The sequence below is a fragment of the Salvelinus fontinalis genome, chromosome 14 (genome assembly GCF_029448725.1).
Source record: "Salvelinus fontinalis isolate EN_2023a chromosome 14, ASM2944872v1, whole genome shotgun sequence".
Classification (NCBI taxonomy): domain Eukaryota; kingdom Metazoa; phylum Chordata; class Actinopteri; order Salmoniformes; family Salmonidae; genus Salvelinus; species Salvelinus fontinalis.
In genome coordinates, this window is record NC_074678.1 from 48,351,678 (window position 1) to 48,368,333 (window position 16,656).

The following is a 16,656-nucleotide window of genomic DNA, read 5'->3' on the forward strand; positions in this document are numbered from 1 at the left end:
GCAAGGTTTATACAAATCTCCACTGTTGAAAACAAAATGTTAGTCTAAAAGAATTGTGAGAATATCTAGATGCTTTTTATAGTGGAGATCAAGTTTATAAGTTGCCTGGCTGGGCTGATGAGACAGTGGATTGCGCAGTCAGATGGAAAAGAGTAAATAGGCATTTTAGCCGGTGGTAAATTGTGGTATAGACACCCGCTGCATCGCGGTTTTAGCCAATCAGCATTCAGGATTAGACCCACCTGTTGTATAATTCACAATAACAGCACTTACAGTTGACCGGGGCGGCTTTAGCAGTGCAGAAATTTGATGAACTGACTTGCTGTAAAGGTGGCATTCTATGTCGGTGCCACGACGAAAGTCACTGAGCTCTTCAGTAAGGCCATTCTACTGCCAATCCACTAATTTGACGGGGTGTCCTCATACCTTTGTATATATAGTGTATTTTCAAGCATAGTGGTGGCTGCATCATGTTATGTGTATGCTTGTCATCTGCAAGGACTAGGGAATTTTTTAGGATAAAAATGCATGTAATAGAGCTAAGCAAAGGCAAAATCCTAGAGGAAAACTTGGTTCAGTCTGTGGGAGACAAATTCACCTTTCAGCAGGGCGATAACCTAAAACACAAGGACAAATCTACACTAGAGTTGCTTACCAAGACGACATTGAATGGTCCTGAGTGGCCTAGTTACAATTTGACTTAAATCAGCTTGAGAATCTATGGCAAGACATGAAAATAGCTGTCTAGCAATGATCAACAACCAACTTGTTAAATATTGTACAATCCAGGTGTGCACAGCTTTTAGACACTTACCCAGAAAGACTCATAAGACACTTACCCAGAAAGACTCATAGCTGTAATCACTGCCAAAGGTGATTCTAACATGTATTGACTCAGGGGTTTGACTACTTACACTTCCGGTCAAAGGTTTTAGAGCACCTACTCATTGCTGCATTGTAAAATAATAGTGAAGACATCACAACTATGAAAAAACACATATGGAATCATGTAGTAACCAAAATAGTGTTAAACAAATCAAAATATATTTTATATTTGAGATTCTTCAAATAGCCACCCTTTGCCTTGATGACAGCTTTGCACACTCTCACACTCTTAAAAATAAAATTAAAACTCTTGAATTAGTAGTGTATGTAAATTAGATATTTCTGTATTTCATTTTCAATAAATGTGCAAACATTTCAAAAAACATGTTTTCACTTTGTCATTATGGGATATTGTGTGAAGATTGGTAAAGAAAAAATCGATTTAATCCGAATTTAATCCGGCCTGAAACACAACAAAATGTGGAATATGTCAAGGGGTATGAATAGTTTCTGAAGGCACTGTATATGTACTGGCCAGGAGTTTTACCACTCGACCACGGCTCTGCACACAGTAGGTCTTTCTATATACCAGCTGCAAGTGAGCAAAGAAGTAAAATGACTACATTTTAGAGAGCTAAAATCAGATACTTAATAATTTGACTGGCATAGTCAAGAAATGCCTTCCTGTTCCACCCACTTCCATTGCCAAGAGTGTTTTGGCACGGTATTGACCCTTCCACTCAAAATGGCTACTCTGATAACACAACGGTCTGTTGGGTTCTTAAAGGACAGGAGCCCAGGGATGCAGCATAATACAGTTGAAGTCGGAAGTTTACATACACTTGGGTTGGAGTCATTAAAACTTGTTTTTCAACCACTCCACAAATTTCTTGTTAACAAGCTATTGTTTTGGCAAGTCGGTTACGACATCTACTTTGTGCATGACAAGTTATTTTTCCAACAATTGTTTATGAATTTCAAGGCCTACCTTCAAACTCATTGCCTCTTTGCTTGACATCATGGGAAAATCAAAAGAAATCAGCCAAGACCTCCACAAGTGTGGTTCATTCTTGGGAGCAATTTCCAAATGCCTGAAGGTACCACGTTCATCTGTACAAACAATAGTACGCAAGTATAAACACCATGGGACCACGCAGCCGTCATACCGCTCAGGAAGGAGACGCTGTATGTCTCCTAGAGATGAACGTACTTTGTGCGAAAAGTGCAAATGAATCCCACAACAACAGCAAAGGACCTTGTGAAGATGCTGGAGGAAACAGATACAAAAGTATCTATATCTACAGTAAAACGAGTCCTATATCGACATAACCTGAAAGGCCGCTCAGCAAGGAAGAAGCCACTGCGCCAAAACCAACATAAAAAAGCCAGACTACGGTTTGCAACTGCACATGGGGACAAAGATCGTAGTTTTTGGAGAAATGTCCTCTGGTCTGATGAAACAAAAATAGAACTGTTTGGCCATAATGACCATCGTTATGTTTGGAGGAAAAAGGGGGAGGCTTGCAAGCCGAAGAACACCACCCCAACCGTGAAGCACAGGGGTGGCAGCATCATGTTGTGGGGGTGCTTTGCTGCAGGAGGGACTGGTGCACTTCACAAAAGATGGCATCATGAGGGAGGAAAATGATGTGGATATATTGAAGCAACATCTCAAGACATCAGTCAGGAAGTTAAAGCTAATGGGTCTTCCAAATGGACAATGGCCCCAAGCATACCTCCAAAGTTGTTGCAAAATGGCTTAAGGACAACAAAGTCAAGGTTTTGGAGTGGCCATCACAAAGCCCTGACCTCAATTCTATAGAAAATTTGTGGGCAGAACTGAAAAAGCGTGTGCGAGCAAGTAGGCCTACAAACCTGACTGAGTTACTCCAACTCTGTCAGGAGGAATGGGCCAGAATTCACCCAACTTATTGTGGGAAGCTTGTGGAAGGCTACCCGAAACATTTGACCCAAGTTAAACAATTTAAAGGCAAAGCTACCAAATACTAATTGAGTGTATGTAAACTTCTGACCCACTGGGAATGTGATGAAAGAAATAAAAGCTGAAATAAATCATTCTCTCTACTATTATTCTGACATTTCACATTCTTAAAATAAAGTGGTGATCCTAACTGACCTAAAACAGGGAATTGTTACTGGGATTAAATGTCAGGAATTGTGAAAAACTGAGTTTAAATGTATTCGGCTAAGGTGTATGTAAACTTCCAACTTCAACTGACTGTAGATATAAGTGGGTCTCACAGAAAATGAAGACGACATCGCTCTCTATCTTAGTGCCAGTTGCAGTGTCTTTGATCCTTGGTGCTTGAGGTGTTGGCATAGGGATCCTTCTTGCCACCCCCTCCCTGCCTGCATTACATCCCAGAACTGTGAACCCTAAAAAAAAAAAGAGAGCAATGGATGATGTGATACAATAAAAAAGTATGTTATTTAAAGAAGAGAAATAGATACATTTGAAGATAAATCACATCATACATTGACATGTTACTGTGAGAAAAATTATTTGAAGGGATTGAAAATGTCAAAGAAATGCCAAAAAACACAAAGGCATCACTCTCACATTTGCAATTCAATGACATATTTTATCAGTGTGTGATATGGCTATGACCTTAAGTTGAGGAGACATCTACTCCAGCCAAAAGAATGAAATAAACGATTTGGCCCCGGCTAGAGGCCCATGCTCATATAGTATGTGATGTTATCATGAGTGGGTGGAGATGTTTCTGCAATCACTCAAGCTTCAAATACATACAATAAGACGACACCTACTAAACTGACCGGACTCCACCTTTGTGTATAGTTCTTGCGAAATGAAGAAAGAAGTACCAACGTTCATAAATATTGTTGTATTTCTTTGAAATGCCACTATTTACTAAAATTCTGTACATAAACTACATAGATACATTATAGGTGTTACACAATCCACTGACGTCTGACTTATTGAGTTAAAAAAAAACACAAAAACACTATTGTTGTAAATATTCTGGAAAAATAAACATTTCGTATATCTTCTCTTCTGTCACTGGAACCAGGAATGAGTAGAGTTGACTGCGTTCAGGACACATTTACAACTCAACAGCGGCAGCGTGAGGACAGTCAAGGCATTGCATGTGTCCCATGAGCAGTAGTCCACAGAAGACAAAAGGCAAGGTACAGGTGATCCACAACTTTTATCTTAATAAAAACAGATTACTCTGACCAGTCATATAAAATATTTACAGTCAAAAATACACACCACATATCATAATACATTATGGATATTGTAATACATTACGACTAATGGTCTTGAAAGCTGCATGTCATAGGCTATGACAAATCCAAGGCACTCCTATTTATCTTGGGCATGTCCATGTAAGATACAATGAGGTAATGACTCGTTTTAAGGCGTATGCATCAACACTTCCTGCACCAACACTTCCTGCACCACTTACTGTAACATCTTCAAAAACAATGAGGAAAATGACGTGAATATATTGACGCAACATCTCAAGACATCAGTGACATGGACAAAAATGGCTTCCATGATCGTGTCAAAACGTGTGGTTGTTGATAAAAGACAATACTATTAATACAATACAAATAATATACTTTATACAATACAAATATATACTTGTAAGTACATCTATTTAATAACAAAGAAGTATATTTTGTCTCCAGCCATGGGGAAGGCCTAATCTCATCTACTGTCATCACCTTCTATCCACCAGCCAATCAAAGTATGGGCTTAGTGTCATTCCAATCGACAATGGCATCTTTCTATATAGGAAAACAAAACACAATAAACTTAGTCAAAGAGCGGACTATAGTAAATGTTAACATTTTCATGATTATATTTCACTTAGTCCTGCATGTTGGAGTTCGAAGCCTAAGATTTTCACTGTACTCTTCAATCACACCTGCAACCCTGTACATGTGACTATTAAACATTCAATCGGAATACTGTTACATAAAAATGTTGTACAACAAATGTTGTTCAAAGTATCACTTGAAATATCAATAGGCAGCAGTACAAATCCTTCAATAATAACACATTTGTATTTGACAGGCGCCTTTCAAGACACTTGCGGACACGTTACAAGTACATAATAATCTAAGTGGAAGTCAAATGAAATCCTAGTGGAATTCAAATAAACCAAACAGACCAAATGAAAACAGGACAGATTACATAGGGATACTGACAAAGGCACACAAGTGGGAGTAGAACAAAGTCAATCATAGTGCATAGGCTCACTGAAAGGTGTGTTTTAAGGCGTTTTTTTAACAAGAAAAATGTGTTCACTCACTTTGTCCGTATACAGTGTTCAAGAGGAGGAATGAGATCAGTGTTGATATCTTGGCAGCCGGCAGATATTCCTGTGGTACCTCCAGCTGGAAATAAACACAAGAATACAAACTCTTCATTAACTTGATATGCTTTATGATTAGCACCGCAAGTCATTCGTGATATGTGAAGAATGAATGGGGCTGATCATTTCACATCAATAACCAAATAAATCAAATCAAGAAGCAAATAGCCACATACAAAAGGGATGCATCTGTGTCTAGTTCTCTAGCAGATCAAACCAACCCATCATCAGTGTTCTATACGTACAGTGAGGCAGATTTCCTCCTGCTGATTGGCTAGGCCATCGTAGTAGTATAGGTCAAACTCCCAGAGCCCACACTGGTCACTCAACAGATCCTCCTGCACACCAAAGAGCACGCTGAAATGGCTCTCGATGCACACCACCCAGAGAGGGAACTTGGGAGTCTTCAGGTTGGAACCAGCCTTCAAAACATATATGATCATAAAAACAAAAGGTATCTGGAACTGGAGCATCTTGGTTGACGAGATTAGAGTGGACTAAAAACAAAAACTAATTTGGTTGTTAGTGTTTCTCTATGCGGCACGTGATACTAACTAATTAGTCGTGATTTTAAAATAGTGCAGGATTGATTAGAGGTAGACTCAGCGAGATGACGTTGCAACAAGCAGCATGGCAGATATTGAGGTGAGTGCGTTGCAAGACTTTGCTCTCACACAGTCGCACAGAGAATCTGCACATGTGCACTGGTCCGCTTCACGCTACTACAATGTGGTAGCTTCAGGACCAAAACAGAGGAGAAGTTTAGCTTCGCGCTTTAACGCTCTTAGTTGTTGCGGTAATTGACCCACCATGGGTTTACTTCGTGCACGCAACATCATCCCGTTGAGTCTACCTTTAAAGGCGCAACCTGTAGAATGTACAGTTGATCTATGGCAATTTCAATAGCAGAAGATGTGTCATGTAACCATGTGTTTTAACCTTGCAGATATTACAACGTTCAAATAAAGACAGCATTCTAATGTCACTGCGACCTCTTGTTCCCTTGAGACGTTCAGGTTTCCAGTGCCTGAATCCAGCTCCTTGTGGTTGTTGAAGACATTCAATACAGCCCGTCCACACCGCAATAAATTGGCAAGCTCCTATAGAACAATAACAACCACAATAAATGTCACAGTTGATAATGTTGAAATTATTACACTGAACATATAAAGTAATATAATATTCCCCTTGCGCAAAAAAAAACATTGTCCAAGCTCAATACAACACAGCCATTGGATCTCAGCAGTGGCCAACTTGAGGCACCTTGTTCTCGCAGCACCGGAGGGTTTTAATCTTCTGGTGACAAAATGCCATGTGAAGTCAAGACGGAATTAAATACTGGAACTTACAGAACATTCTATGACTTAATACTCACTGATGTAAATCAAGAAAGCACTCCTAATGTTAATTAATGGTTGGTGAAGAACGTTTAATTCACCATAATAAGTACTATGTCCCAAATAGCACCCTATTTATATAGTGCACTACTTTTGACATATAGGCCCTGGTCAAAAGTAGTGCACTATATAGGGAATATGGTGACATTTGGGATGCACATCTGTCTGATTGATGTGTTATCTCTATGCAGGGTGGTATAACTATACCATTACAAAGTTGATCCAATCCTACCTTCTTCTGTACAATCCCATATCCCAGATCCGGTGTATCTGAGAATGTGAAACTCTGACATCTCCACTCGGCACTGCAAAAAACTGCTGCTAGATCCAAGAATGAGCTCTTCAGGGTAGAAAACACAGAAAGACATCATCACTAAACATCACAGCATTTTAACTCAAACCAGGCCAAATATTTGAGCTCCTGTCCAGTAATCAAAAACGAGTCAAAAGTAGTGACCTATGTAAGGAATAGGGTGCCATTTGGGATGCAAACCATGGGTTGACTATCAGAACTGGGCTGAGACAAACTGGAGGAGTGGAAGGACACTGGAGAGCTCACTCGACTCGTCCTCATCATCATCAATGTCTGCAATCAAATATATGGTCCACGTCATCCAATACTGCAACAGAAGTATCATAATGATAATGGACATTGAACGAATGTTGCATTCAGCTTGATAAAATTGTATAATTACCCAAAATCTTCTCCGAGATGTGCAGATCATAATTTTGATTGGTCATTGATCTTGTTTTTGAAAATAAATAAATACAAATATATTAAATAGGCAACAGTAAGAAATGTGAAAATCTCTGATCATGAAAACAGTTGAAGGAAACTCAGAGCTCCTTACTTGTTTTTTTCCTACTCTCTCAAACCCATGTCCATCTTCATCACTTCCTTTCCCCGGTGTGCTACGTGGCTGTTGGCTTTCTCTCAGCAGGGGAGAGCTCGGTCAGCCCCGTAACCATTCTCTGTGACTGGACAAGCAATGGAGCCCCATCTCTGCTGTTTTTGCTGTCTTCGTCATTTACCAGAAAAAGATTAGGGTGTTGAGTCTGGCATTATCTATTGGATTCCTTAGAGAAAACACAATTCAAATCACCAAATAAGGGAATAAAGTGAGCTTTCATCAGTTGTATGTATCACAAGTGTCAGTTCAGTGAAGATGCTGTATCCATGATTATGAATATACAAATCCCTTATACCAATACAGGGTTGTATTCACAAGGCACCAAACTGAAGAAAACAGTCAAACAGGGAGGGACTGAACTTCTCCAATAAAAAAACACTCCTTTTTGTTTTCCGTTGTGAAGCGTTTTACTACAGTGTGCACTAATGAATACGACTGTAACGGCTGTTCTCCGCATGGATCGGACCAAAACGCAACTTGTGGAGAATACATGTAGATTTATTAAACAAGACGAACACGAAGCACACTTGAATAACTACAAAACAACGTAGACAGACCTGAACATGAGAACTTACAAAAACACGAAGAACGCACAAACAGGAACAGACTAAACAAACGAAACAGTCCCGTGTGGTAACAACACTGACACGGAAGACAATCACCCACAAACAAACGGTGTGAACAGCCTACCTTAATATGGTTCTCAATCAGAGGAAAAGTAAAAAACCTGCCCCTGATTGAGAACCATATCAGGCTAATTACCAATGATCCCAACATAGAAACACATAACATAGAATGCCCACCCAGCTCACATCCTGACCAACTAAACACATGCTAAACAAAGGAAAATAAGGTCAGGAATGAGACAACGACCCAGGTTTCATTTAGTCAAACACTGTACCTGGGAAGAACTAGCTATGGGACCTGCAATCGTGCCTTGCTTGTTTTCTTCTTATGAGTACTCTCTGAGGTGACAACAGTATTTTTGTCTGAAAGGGATTCCCTCTTAGTGGAGATGTCATTATCTAGGAAGGAATGTAGAGGCTGTTGGTGCTGCTGGCTCTGGCTACGTTTATGGCTCCAGATACTCCTCTGGGTAATTGTGGGGTGAGTATCTGATGCTTCAAATGATGATAATGTACAATGTGATGGACAGACAACCTCTGTAAGCGACCTGTGACAGAAACAAATCACAAAGAATACATCAACACAGAACCCTTGCAAATAATCTAACTAACATGTTGCCTAGTTCCTTATGACAGCTGAGATCTAGTTATGGTTGCTGAGAGGATCTAATAAAATGCCTTTAGTTTATGATGAATACCTTGACATTTCAGTTTTGTTGAAAATCAATTCAGTAGTGTTTTTCTGTGCTGGAGTTGTCATTATACACTGTTTGTGTCACTGTTGGAAACTTCTGTATAACGTTTGTTGATTTGGTCTGGATGGCATCGCTGTTGAAGCCTGTCCTGTCATCTTTATGTCTAATATGATGTCTTACAATGATCTCCAACATTGATTTTAAGGGACTGTCTTTAACATTGAATAAATATATTACAATCAGCATATTAGTTAATACATAGTTATGTTCCATTTTCACTCTCAATACATTCAAACGCATCTTTGTTTTATTAGCTAGCTAGCTAGATTACCTTGTTTTTCTTAGATAGACCGCTCAGGTAAAACATTTGTTGCAAGTCGGATCTATTGCTGATGCTGGCATCTGATGCTCTTGACTTTCTCCATGCAAGCAATCGTTTGCTCCCCGTAACTTAGTGTGTGCAGGTAAACAAACATGGACGGAGCTTGTTGTTAGCTAGCATAACTGTAACGTTACCCGTTCAAATTATGGCTAATAATGACTGTCTAGCTACATTATCTAATATTATCTGTTTGTAAACACAGTTTACACAAATCCAGATGATATGGTGGTGTTGTTTAGACGGGCTAACGCGTTAGCCAGCTGAGAGATAGCTAGCGTTTGCATTTTATTCCTATTTCAAATGTGCACATATCTCCACCTACCTTCCGACAGAGAAATTCCCGCACAAGCGATGCAGCAATTTGTTCAACTCCTACACACATAATTTGTCATGGATTACAAATTCCTACGCGAAAATGTTGCTAGCTAACCAGCTACACTAAACAACAGTGTTTCTATGGTAACAGGCCATGCGTGATGCTGGCTGGGCCAAATGAGGCTGGCTTTGCCATAGTCTTTATAACTTTTTGATAGAATGGTTAAATACAGCAAAGACCCTGGTAGGCGTATGTTTATGTTGTGTCAAAAGCAGCAAGAAAACCAAATAATGTTGCTCAAACAGAAAGGGGAACTAACAAAAAGTCACTGACAACAACCTAAACGAAACAGGTGGGGTTTTAGGAGGGGTTCTGAAAGACACTCATGGGATGTCCACTGAAAGTTGTCTAGCAACAACTGGGACCTAAAAGACAACCACCACGGGTCACCACGGGCTAGGGTCAGTCTGTTATATCTGGAGTACTTCTCCTGTCTTATCCGGTGTCCTGTGTGAATTTAAGTATGCTCTTTCTAATTCTCTCTTTCTTTCTCTCTCTCGGAGGACCTGAGCCCTAGGACCATGCCTCAGGACTACCTGGCATGATGACTCCTTGCTGTCCCCAGTCCACCTGGTCGTGCTGCTGCTCTAGTTTCAACTGTTCTGCCTGCGGCTATGGAACCCTGACCTGTTCACCGGACATGCTACCTGTCCCAGACCTGCTGTTTTCAACTCTAGAGACAGCAGGAGCGGTAGAGATACTCTCAATGATCGGCAATGAAAAGCCAACTGAAATTTACTCCTGAGGTGCTGACTTGCTGCACCCTCGACAACTACTGTGATTATTATTATTTGACCATGCTGGTCATTTATGAACATTTGAACATCTTGGCCATGTTCTGTTATAATCTCCACCTGGCACAGCCAGAAGAGGACTGGCCACCCCTCATAGCCTGGTTCCTCTCTAGGTTTCTTCCTAGGTTTTGGCCTTTCTAGGGAGTTTTTCCTAGCCACCGTGCTTCTACACCTGCATTGCTTGCTGTTTGGGGTTTTAGGCGGGGGTTCTGTACAGCACTTTGAGATATCAGCTGATGTAAGAAGGGCTATATAAATAAATTTGATTTGATGTGTGAATGTATATACAGTTGCAGCTGTTTGAGAAGGCATGCAACATTTAGCAAAAATGTGGAGATTTGATTAACCAATTTCGAGTCCTAGCTGAAGGAAATCAGATACACCTCCTTCCCCTGAAACACACACACACTGGTTCCCCTTGTGACCATTTTCCCAAGCATAATTTGCCCCCTCTCTGATTGTCCGAGTGTGACCACCTCCCCATGGGTTACTGCTGCTAGTGTTGCCAGCACTGCTACTTACTGGGTGGGGGCACCCCACCGGAATCCCCACCGGCTAGGTAAAAGGTTGTCAAGGTTCTCCTTAACAGCTTTGAGAAATTCCTTGTATATTATTCTCACCCATCAGGGGGCTTTGGCTTTGTAGGACCAACTCTACTTACAGTAAACAGATAAAACATAATTCCACTTTGAGATGATGGGTTATTGTGTGTAGGCCAGTGACAAAAAAAATCTAAATTTGATACATTTTAAGTTCAGGCTGTAGCACAACAAAATGTGGAAAAAGTCAAGGGCTGAATGCACTGTTTCTAGACCATCAACATTCATTTGACATACCGTGCCTTCAGAAAGTATTCATACCCATTTTGTTGTGTTGCAGCTTGAATTCAAAATGGATAAATGTATATATTTTTTTCTCACCCATCTACACACAATAACCCATAATGACAAAGTGAAACCATGTTTTTAGAAACTTTTTCCAATGTATTGAAACACACCTAGCTGGTGTGTTTACGGACATACTCAATCGCTCCCTATCCCAGTCTGTTGTCCCCACATGCTTCAAGATGGCCACCATTGGTCCTGTACCCAAGAAGGCAAAGATAACTGAACTAAATTACTACTGCCGCGTAGCACTCACTTCTGTCATCTTGAAGTTCTTTGAGAGACTAGTCAAGGATCATGCTTCTCTCTACCACATCACCGGATTCCTGCCGCTCTGGAGCATTACACCGGATCATCGCAGCTAGCTAACTGCAAACGAGTGGCTACTGTTAGCTAACGCCTCTGTCCCGAAGCAAGCACCAGCTAGCCTTGAGCTAGCCTCGAGCTAGGCCCACCAGCTAATTCTAGGGCTACAATACCTCCTTTGCCAATTGGCCTGGACCCTTTATTGTCAACACGGAGCCCCGCCGATCCATCACGACTGGACAGCCGACATGATCGCCCAACGTGGTCTCAACAGGCTATTCTGTTACGATGTCACTGAAGAACCATTTAATAGCCCCGGCCCGCTAGCTTTTCTGAATGCTGTGTCCCATGCTTGCCTAGCGTAGTAGTGACTACCGAACGGCACCCTGACTCACCTATTGCTGCTCTTTTGACCCTATGATCACTCGGCTACACAGCTGATGCCCCCTGGACTGTTTCAATAACACAGTACCTCATTTTGTTTACCTGTCGGCCCCAGCCTCGAACTCAGGTCCTGCATATACCTAACTGACCCGCTCTGCCCATTCATTTACCAGTTGTTGTCTTAGCTCTCCTGATCAACACCTGTGATTGCTTTATGCCTCTCTCTAATGTCAATATGCCTTGTCTACTGCGGTCTCGGCTAGTTCTTATTGTTTTATTTCACTGTAGAGCCCTCAGTCCCGCTCAAAATGCCTTAGATAGCTCTTTTGTCCCATCCCACACACATGCGGATACTTCACCTGGCTTAATTGGTGCCTCCAGAGACGAAACCTCTCTCATCATCACTCAACGCCTAGGTTTACCTCCACTGTACTCAAATCATACCATTGTCTATACATTATGCCCTGAATCTATTCTACCACGCCCAGAAATCTGCTCATTTTATTCTCTGTCCCCAACGCACTAGACGGCCAGTTTTTATAGCCTTTAGCCGTACCCTTATCCTACTTCTCCTTATCCTACTCCTCCTGGTTAACCCAGGCCCTGTAGCCCCCAGTTCCACTACTCCCCAGGCGCTATCATTTGTTGACTTCTGTAACCGTAAAAGCCTTGGTTTCATGCATGTTAACATCAGAAGCCTCCTCCCTAAGTTTGTTTTATTCACTGCTTTAGCACACTCTGACAACCCTGGTGTCCTAGCCGTGTCTGAATCCTGGCGTAGGAAGCCCACCAATAATTCTGAAATTTCCATCCCCAACATTTTCCGCCAAGATAGAACTGCCAAAGGGGGTGGAGTTGCAATCTACTGCAGAGAGTGAGTTGCAGAGTTCTGTAATGCAATCCAGGTCTGTGCCCAAACAGTTCGAGCTTCTACTTTTAAAAATCCACCTTTCCAGAAATAAGTCTCTTACTGTTGCCACTTGTTATAGACCCCCCTCAGCTCCCAGCTGTGCCCTGGACACCATATGTGAAGTAATTGCCCCCCATTTATCTTCCGAGTTTGTACTGTTAGGTGACCTAAACTGGGATATGCTTAACACCCCGGCCGTCCTACAATCTAAGCTAGATGCCCTCAATCTCACACAAATTATCAAGAAAATTACCAGGTACAACCCTAAATCCGTAAATACGGGCACCCTCATAGATATTCCTGACCAACCTGCCCTCTAAATACACCTCTGCTGTCTTCAACCAGGATCTCAGCGATCACTGCCTCATTGCCTGCGTCCGTAATGGGTCCGCGGTCAAACGACCACCCCTCATCACTGTCAAACGCTCCCTAAAACACTTCAGCGAGCAGGCCTTTCTAATCGACCTGGCCCGTGTAACCTGGAAGGATATTGACCTCATTCCGTCAGTAGAGAATGCCTGGTTATTCTTTAAAAGTGCTTTCCTCAACATCTTAAATAAGCATTCCCCATTCAAAAAATGTAGAACTAAGAACAGATATAGCCCTTGGTTCACTCCAGACTTGACTGCCCTTGACCAGCACAAAGACATCCTGTGGCGTACATCTGTAAATAGCCCACCCAACTACTTCATCCCCATATTGTTATTTTTTTTCTCCTTTGCACCCTGGTATCTCTACTTGCACATTCATCTTCTGCACATCCATCACTCGTGTTTAATTGCTAAATTGTAATTATTTCGCCACTATGGCCTATTTATTGCCTAACCTCCATAATCTTACTACATTTGCACACACTGTATATAGATTTTTCCATTGTGTTATTGATTGTACGTTTGTTTATCCCATGTGTAACTCTGTGTTGTTTGTGTCGGACTGCTTTGCTTTATCTTGGCCAGGTCGCAGTTGTAAATGAGAACTTGTTCTCAACTGGCCTACCTGGTTAAATAAAGGTGAAATAAAATAAATAAAAAAATGTAAGAATGCTGTTCATTGACTACAGCACATCATTCAACACCATAGTACCCTCCAAGTTCATTATCAAGCTGGAGGTCCTGGGTCTCAACCCTGCCCTGTGCAATTGGGTCCTGGACTTTCTGACAGGCCGCCCCCAGTTGGTGACGGTAGGAACCAACATCTCCACTTCGTTGACCCTCAACACTGGGGCCCCACAAGGGTGCGTGCTCAGCCCCCTCCTGTACTCCCTGTTCACCCACGACTGCGTGGCTATGCACGGCTCCAACTCAATCATCAAGTTTTCAGATGACACAACAGTAGTGGACTTGATTACCAACAACGACGACACAGCCTATAGGGAGGAGGTGAGGGCACTCGGAGTGTGGTGTCAGGAAAACAACCTCTCACTCGACGTCAACAAAACAAAGAAGATGATCGTGGACTGCAGGAAACAGCAGAGGGAGCACCCCCCTATCCACATCGAAGGGACAGCATTGGAGAAGGTGGAAAGTTTTAATTTCCTAGGCGTACACATCACAGACAAACTGAAATGTTCCACCCACACAGACAGTGCGGTGAAGAAGGCGCAACAGCTCCTCTTCAACCTCAGGAGGCTGAAGAAATTTGCCTTGTCACTCAAAACCCTGACAAACTTTTAACAGATGCACAATCGAGAGCATCCTGTACGGCAACTGTACCGCCCTCAACCGCAAGGCTCTCCAGAGGATGGTGTGGTCTGCACAATGCATCACCGGGGGCAAACTACCTGCCCTCCATGACACCTACAGCACCCGATGTCACAGGAAGGCCAAAAATATCATCAAGGACATCAACCACCTAAGCCACTGCCTGTTCACACCGCTACCATCCAGAAGCCGAGATCAGTACAGGCGCATCAAAGCTGGGACCGAGAGACTGAAAAACAGCTTCTATCTCAAGGCCATCAGATTGCGAAACAGCGATCACTAACACAGAGAGGCTGCTGCCTATATTGAGACCCAATCACTGGCCACTTTAATAAATGGATCACTAGTCACTTTATACAATGCCACTCTAAAATAATGGCAGTTTAAAAATGTTTACATATCTTACATTACTCATACCACATGTATATACTGTATTTTATATCATCTATTGCACCTTGCCTATGCCACTCGGCCATCGCTCATCCATATACTTATATGTACATATTCTCATTCACCCCTTTAGATTTGTGTGTAGCAGATTGTTGTTGGGGAATCGTTACTGTTACTGTTAAATATTACTGCACTGTCAGAAATAGAAGCAAAAGAATCTTGCTACACTCGCATTAACATCTGCTAAGCATATGTATGTGACAAATAACATTTTATTTGATTTGAAAATGGAACGCAGAAATATCTAATTTACATAAGTCTCCACAACCCTCAGTCAATACAAGTTATCATCACCTTTGACAGCAATTACAGCAGTCTTTCTGGCTACATCTCTAGGGGCTTTACACACATTGATTGTACAATATATATACACTACCTTTCAAAAGTTTGGGGTTATTTAGAAATGTCCTTGTTTTTGAAAGAAAAGGGAAAAAATGTGTCCATTAAAATAACATCAAATTGGTCAGAAATACAGTAGACATTGTTAATGTTGTAAATGACGATTGTAGCTGGAAACGGCTGATTTTTAATGGAATATCTACATAGGCGTACAGAGGCCCATTATCAGCAACCATCACTCCTGTGTTCCAATGGCACGTTGTGTTAGCTAATCCAAGTTGATCATTTTAGAAGGCTAATTGATCATTAGAAAACCCTTTTGCAATTATGTTAGCACAGCTAAAAACGGTTGTGCTGATTAAAAAAGCAATACAACTGTCCTTCTTTAGACTAGTTGAGTATCTGGAGAATCAGCATTTGTGGATTCGATTACAGGCTCAAAATGGCCAGAAACAAATAACTATCTTCGGAAACTTGTCAGTCTATTCTTGTTCTGAGAAATTAAGGCTATTCCATGCGAGAAATTGCTAAGAAACTGAAGATCTCGTACAACGCTGTGTACTCCTCCCTTCACAGAACAGCGCAAACTGGCTCTAACCAGAATAGAAAGAGGAGTGGGCAAGAGCAAGAAGACAAGTACATTAGAGTGTCTAACAAGGACTTAGAAATGTCCTTGTTTTTTAAACAATAGTTTGAGAAGAAGTCCTCAACTGGCAGATTTGTTAAATAGTACCTGCAAAACACCAGTCTCAACGTCAGCAGTGAAGAGACGACTCTGGGATGCTGGCCTTCTAGACAGAGTTGCAAAGAAAAAGTCATATCTCAGACTGGTCAATAAAAAGAAAAGATTAAGATGGGCAAAAGAACACAGACACTGGACAGAGGAACTCTGCTTAGAAGGCCTGCATCCCGGAGTCGCCTCTTCACTATTGACGTTGAGACTGGTGTTTTGCTGGTACTATTTAATGAAGCTGCCAGTTGAGGCGTCTGTTTCTCAAACTATTGTTTCAAAAACAAGGACATTCCTAAGTGACCCCAAACTTTTGAACGGTTGTGTATATTTTTCATATATATATAATTCTTACGTAACTGTTGATCAATGTACATCAAAATATATGCACCTTGATAAAGGTGCAACTGAAAATAGGATCTGTCTTACAACATTGTAATAAACTACAAATGCCCTAGAATAGAATGGAATAAGTAGAAACCCTCCTCCCCATCCATCCCTACATTAATATTACTGTAATTCATGTTAAAAAAAAATTATAGAACAGTTGCACAGAGACTGGTATTTAGCACATTTTATT

At 41.4% G+C, this 16,656-nt stretch overlaps 1 protein-coding gene across 3 annotated transcripts; it reads right to left on the reverse strand.

Moving 5' to 3' along the window:
* Nucleotides 1-1,022: 1,022 nt before the first annotated feature.
* Nucleotides 1,023-9,710, reverse strand: mindy4 (MINDY lysine 48 deubiquitinase 4). Of its 3 annotated transcripts, none has more exons than XM_055862156.1 (10): nucleotides 9,526-9,710; nucleotides 8,402-8,674; nucleotides 7,441-7,666; nucleotides 7,285-7,334; nucleotides 7,083-7,175; nucleotides 6,822-6,929; nucleotides 6,185-6,292; nucleotides 5,438-5,614; nucleotides 5,130-5,214; nucleotides 1,023-3,222 (listed from the first exon to the last, which is right to left on the reverse strand). In XM_055862156.1, the coding sequence occupies exons 4-10, from the start codon at nucleotides 7,312-7,314 to the stop codon at nucleotides 3,032-3,034; spliced, it is 792 nt and encodes a 263-aa protein (XP_055718131.1). In that variant the 5' UTR covers nucleotides 7,315-7,334; nucleotides 7,441-7,666; nucleotides 8,402-8,674; nucleotides 9,526-9,710; the 3' UTR covers nucleotides 1,023-3,031. The 3 variants fall into 3 exon arrangements, 2 of the variants coding, with proteins under 2 accessions (XP_055718131.1, XP_055718132.1); XM_055862157.1 differs by lacking the exon at nucleotides 1,023-3,222 and adding an exon at nucleotides 3,998-4,602; XR_008752828.1 differs by lacking the exon at nucleotides 1,023-3,222 and adding an exon at nucleotides 3,998-4,602 and having other exon boundaries at nucleotides 5,438-6,929; nucleotides 7,047-7,175.
* Nucleotides 9,711-16,656: the final 6,946 nt, after the last annotated feature.